Here is a 2,278-nt window from a genome sequence, read left to right on the forward strand (position 1 = left end):
TCCCTGAGCTCGTCCCCGCCGCCGGAACCCGCCGCCCCGCTGCACCCTTCCATGATCGGCTCGGCCATGACGTCCTCCCTCAACTCGCCCGTCGCCACCTTGGGCTCCCCCTTTCCCGTCATCAGCTCCTCCATGGGCTCCCCGGGGCTCCCTGCCACCCCTTCCATCGCCTACGGCCCCGTCAGCAGCCCCCAGGTAACGAGGGAGCGCCGGGGTGGGGAAAAAAAGGGGGGAATTCGTGGTTTTGGGGGGGTGGTCGAGGGCAGCGGCTGCCCCCGGCCCTGCCCGCGGCGCCCTGTGTCGCAGATCAACTCCACGGTGAACCTCTCGGGCCTGCACTCGGTGAGCAGCTCGGACGACGTGAAACCCCCGCTGGGCCTGCGCCCCGTGTCCTGTCACCCCCACGGCGCCGGCGGCGGCGGCGGTTCGGGCAAGCGCCTCTGCGCCATCTGCGGCGACCGGTCCTCAGGTAGGCGCACGGAGCGAGAGCGGTGACGCTTCTGTCACGCCCCGGGGAGGAAAACAGGCCGCTTGGGCCTCCTCGGCGTTCCGACGCTTCCCGTCGCATCCCACAGGAAAACACTACGGCGTGTACAGCTGCGAGGGCTGCAAAGGCTTCTTCAAGCGCACCATCCGCAAAGACCTCACCTACACGTGCCGCGACAACAAGGACTGCGTGGTGGACAAGCGCCAACGCAACCGTTGCCAGTACTGCCGCTACCAGAAGTGCTTGGCCACCGGCATGAAACGGGAAGGTACCGGATAGGCGCCGGAAAAGGGGGGACACGTGGGATGGGTGCTACGTGGCCCGCTGGATCCTCACTCGTCTCCGCCCGCCGCAGCGGTGCAGGAGGAACGGCAACGCGGCAAAGAGAAGGAAGGCGACGGCGAGCTGGGCGCCAGCGCCAACGAGGAGATGCCCGTGGAGAAGATCTTGGAAGCCGAGTTGGCCGTCGAACAGAAATCGGACCAAAAYGTGGACGGTTCCGGCACCGGCGGCAGCTCGGTGAGTCCGCGAGGCGTCCGAGAAAAGAAGAGGGAGGCCGGGAAGATCCCCAGGGTGGTGGTGGCGGGGGGGGGGGCCCCTCCGCGCCGCCCGCTCACCCCCTTGCGTCCCCTCATCAGCCCAATGACCCGGTGACCAACATCTGCCAGGCCGCGGACAAGCAGCTCTTCACGCTGGTGGAATGGGCCAAGCGGATCCCGCACTTTTCCGAGCTGCCTTTGGACGACCAAGTGATCCTGCTGCGGGCGGGTGAGCCGGATTGGGGGGGGGGTCCCACGCCCCACGGAGGGGACGTTGAGGGGGGGGCTGGAGACGAGATTTGGAGATCCACCATCCTAGGTGGGAACGTTTTGAGGGAACATCTACGGGGCGGAGAAGGCGCGTGCGCGGGACGCGGATGGAGTTTGGCGCTCCGCGCGGGGTCGGAAAGGGCGATTCGGGGGGTGGGAAAGAGGGGGCGTTTTTTTTGGGGGGGGGTGAGGGGGGGGCCTGACGCCGCCTCCTCGCCCGCCGCAGGCTGGAACGAGCTGCTCATCGCCTCCTTCTCGCACCGCTCCATCTCCGTCAAGGACGGCATCCTGCTGGCCACCGGCCTCCACGTGCACCGCAACAGCGCCCACAGCGCCGGCGTGGGCGCCATCTTCGACAGGTGGGGGCCGCCGTGGTGGGGGGGGACACCGGGACCCCCCCAAAACTTACGTCCCCCCCTTTTTTCACCCCCTCTTGGTTGCAGAGTGCTCACCGAGCTGGTCTCCAAGATGCGCGACATGCGCATGGACAAGACGGAGCTGGGCTGTCTCCGCGCCATCATCCTCTTCAATCCCGGTAGGGCCGCGGCGGCGGGGGGGGGGGGGGGACCCCCCAAAACCCCCCCCAATTCCCCCCCCCCCCTCAATCTCCCCTTTCCCCCCCCCCCCGCAGACGCTAAGGGTCTCTCCAACCCCGGCGAGGTGGAGCTGCTGCGCGAGAAGGTTTACGCATCCCTCGAATCCTACTGCAAGCAGAAATACCCGGAGCAGCAGGGCAGGTAGGACAAACCACGGCACCCCCACGTGTGCGAACCCCCTTTTTCCCTCCCAGTGACACCAGTAGCTCCTTCCCAGTAAGCACTAGTCCCCCCCCGCCTCCAGGTTCGCCAAGCTGCTGCTCCGCCTGCCGGCGCTGCGCTCCATCGGCCTCAAATGCCTCGAGCACCTCTTCTTCTTCAAGCTCATCGGCGACACCCCCATCGACACCTTCCTCATGGAGATGCTCGAAGCCCCTCACCAGCTC

The 2,278-nt window shown here is 67.3% G+C and overlaps 1 protein-coding gene across 1 annotated transcript in view; it reads left to right on the plus strand.

The window, feature by feature from the left end:
* Positions 1-6: 6 nt before the first annotated feature.
* LOC112962246 (retinoic acid receptor RXR-beta-A-like) overlaps positions 7-2,278 on the plus strand; it is a 4,218-nt gene continuing 1,946 nt past the window's right edge. The window contains exons 1-9 of the mRNA XM_026058235.1: positions 7-195; positions 307-469; positions 576-755; positions 843-1,006; positions 1,126-1,255; positions 1,523-1,655; positions 1,740-1,831; positions 1,928-2,033; positions 2,137-2,274. Coding sequence (XP_025914020.1) covers positions 52-195; positions 307-469; positions 576-755; positions 843-1,006; positions 1,126-1,255; positions 1,523-1,655; positions 1,740-1,831; positions 1,928-2,033; positions 2,137-2,274 — 1,250 coding nt within the window. The 5' untranslated portion in view covers positions 7-51. The remainder of the gene's footprint in view (positions 196-306; positions 470-575; positions 756-842; positions 1,007-1,125; positions 1,256-1,522; positions 1,656-1,739; positions 1,832-1,927; positions 2,034-2,136; positions 2,275-2,278) is intronic.

This window comes from Apteryx rowi, unplaced genomic scaffold (genome assembly GCF_003343035.1).
Source record: "Apteryx rowi isolate R43461 unplaced genomic scaffold, aptRow1 scaffold_1445, whole genome shotgun sequence".
Classification (NCBI taxonomy): Eukaryota; Metazoa; Chordata; class Aves; order Apterygiformes; family Apterygidae; genus Apteryx; species Apteryx rowi.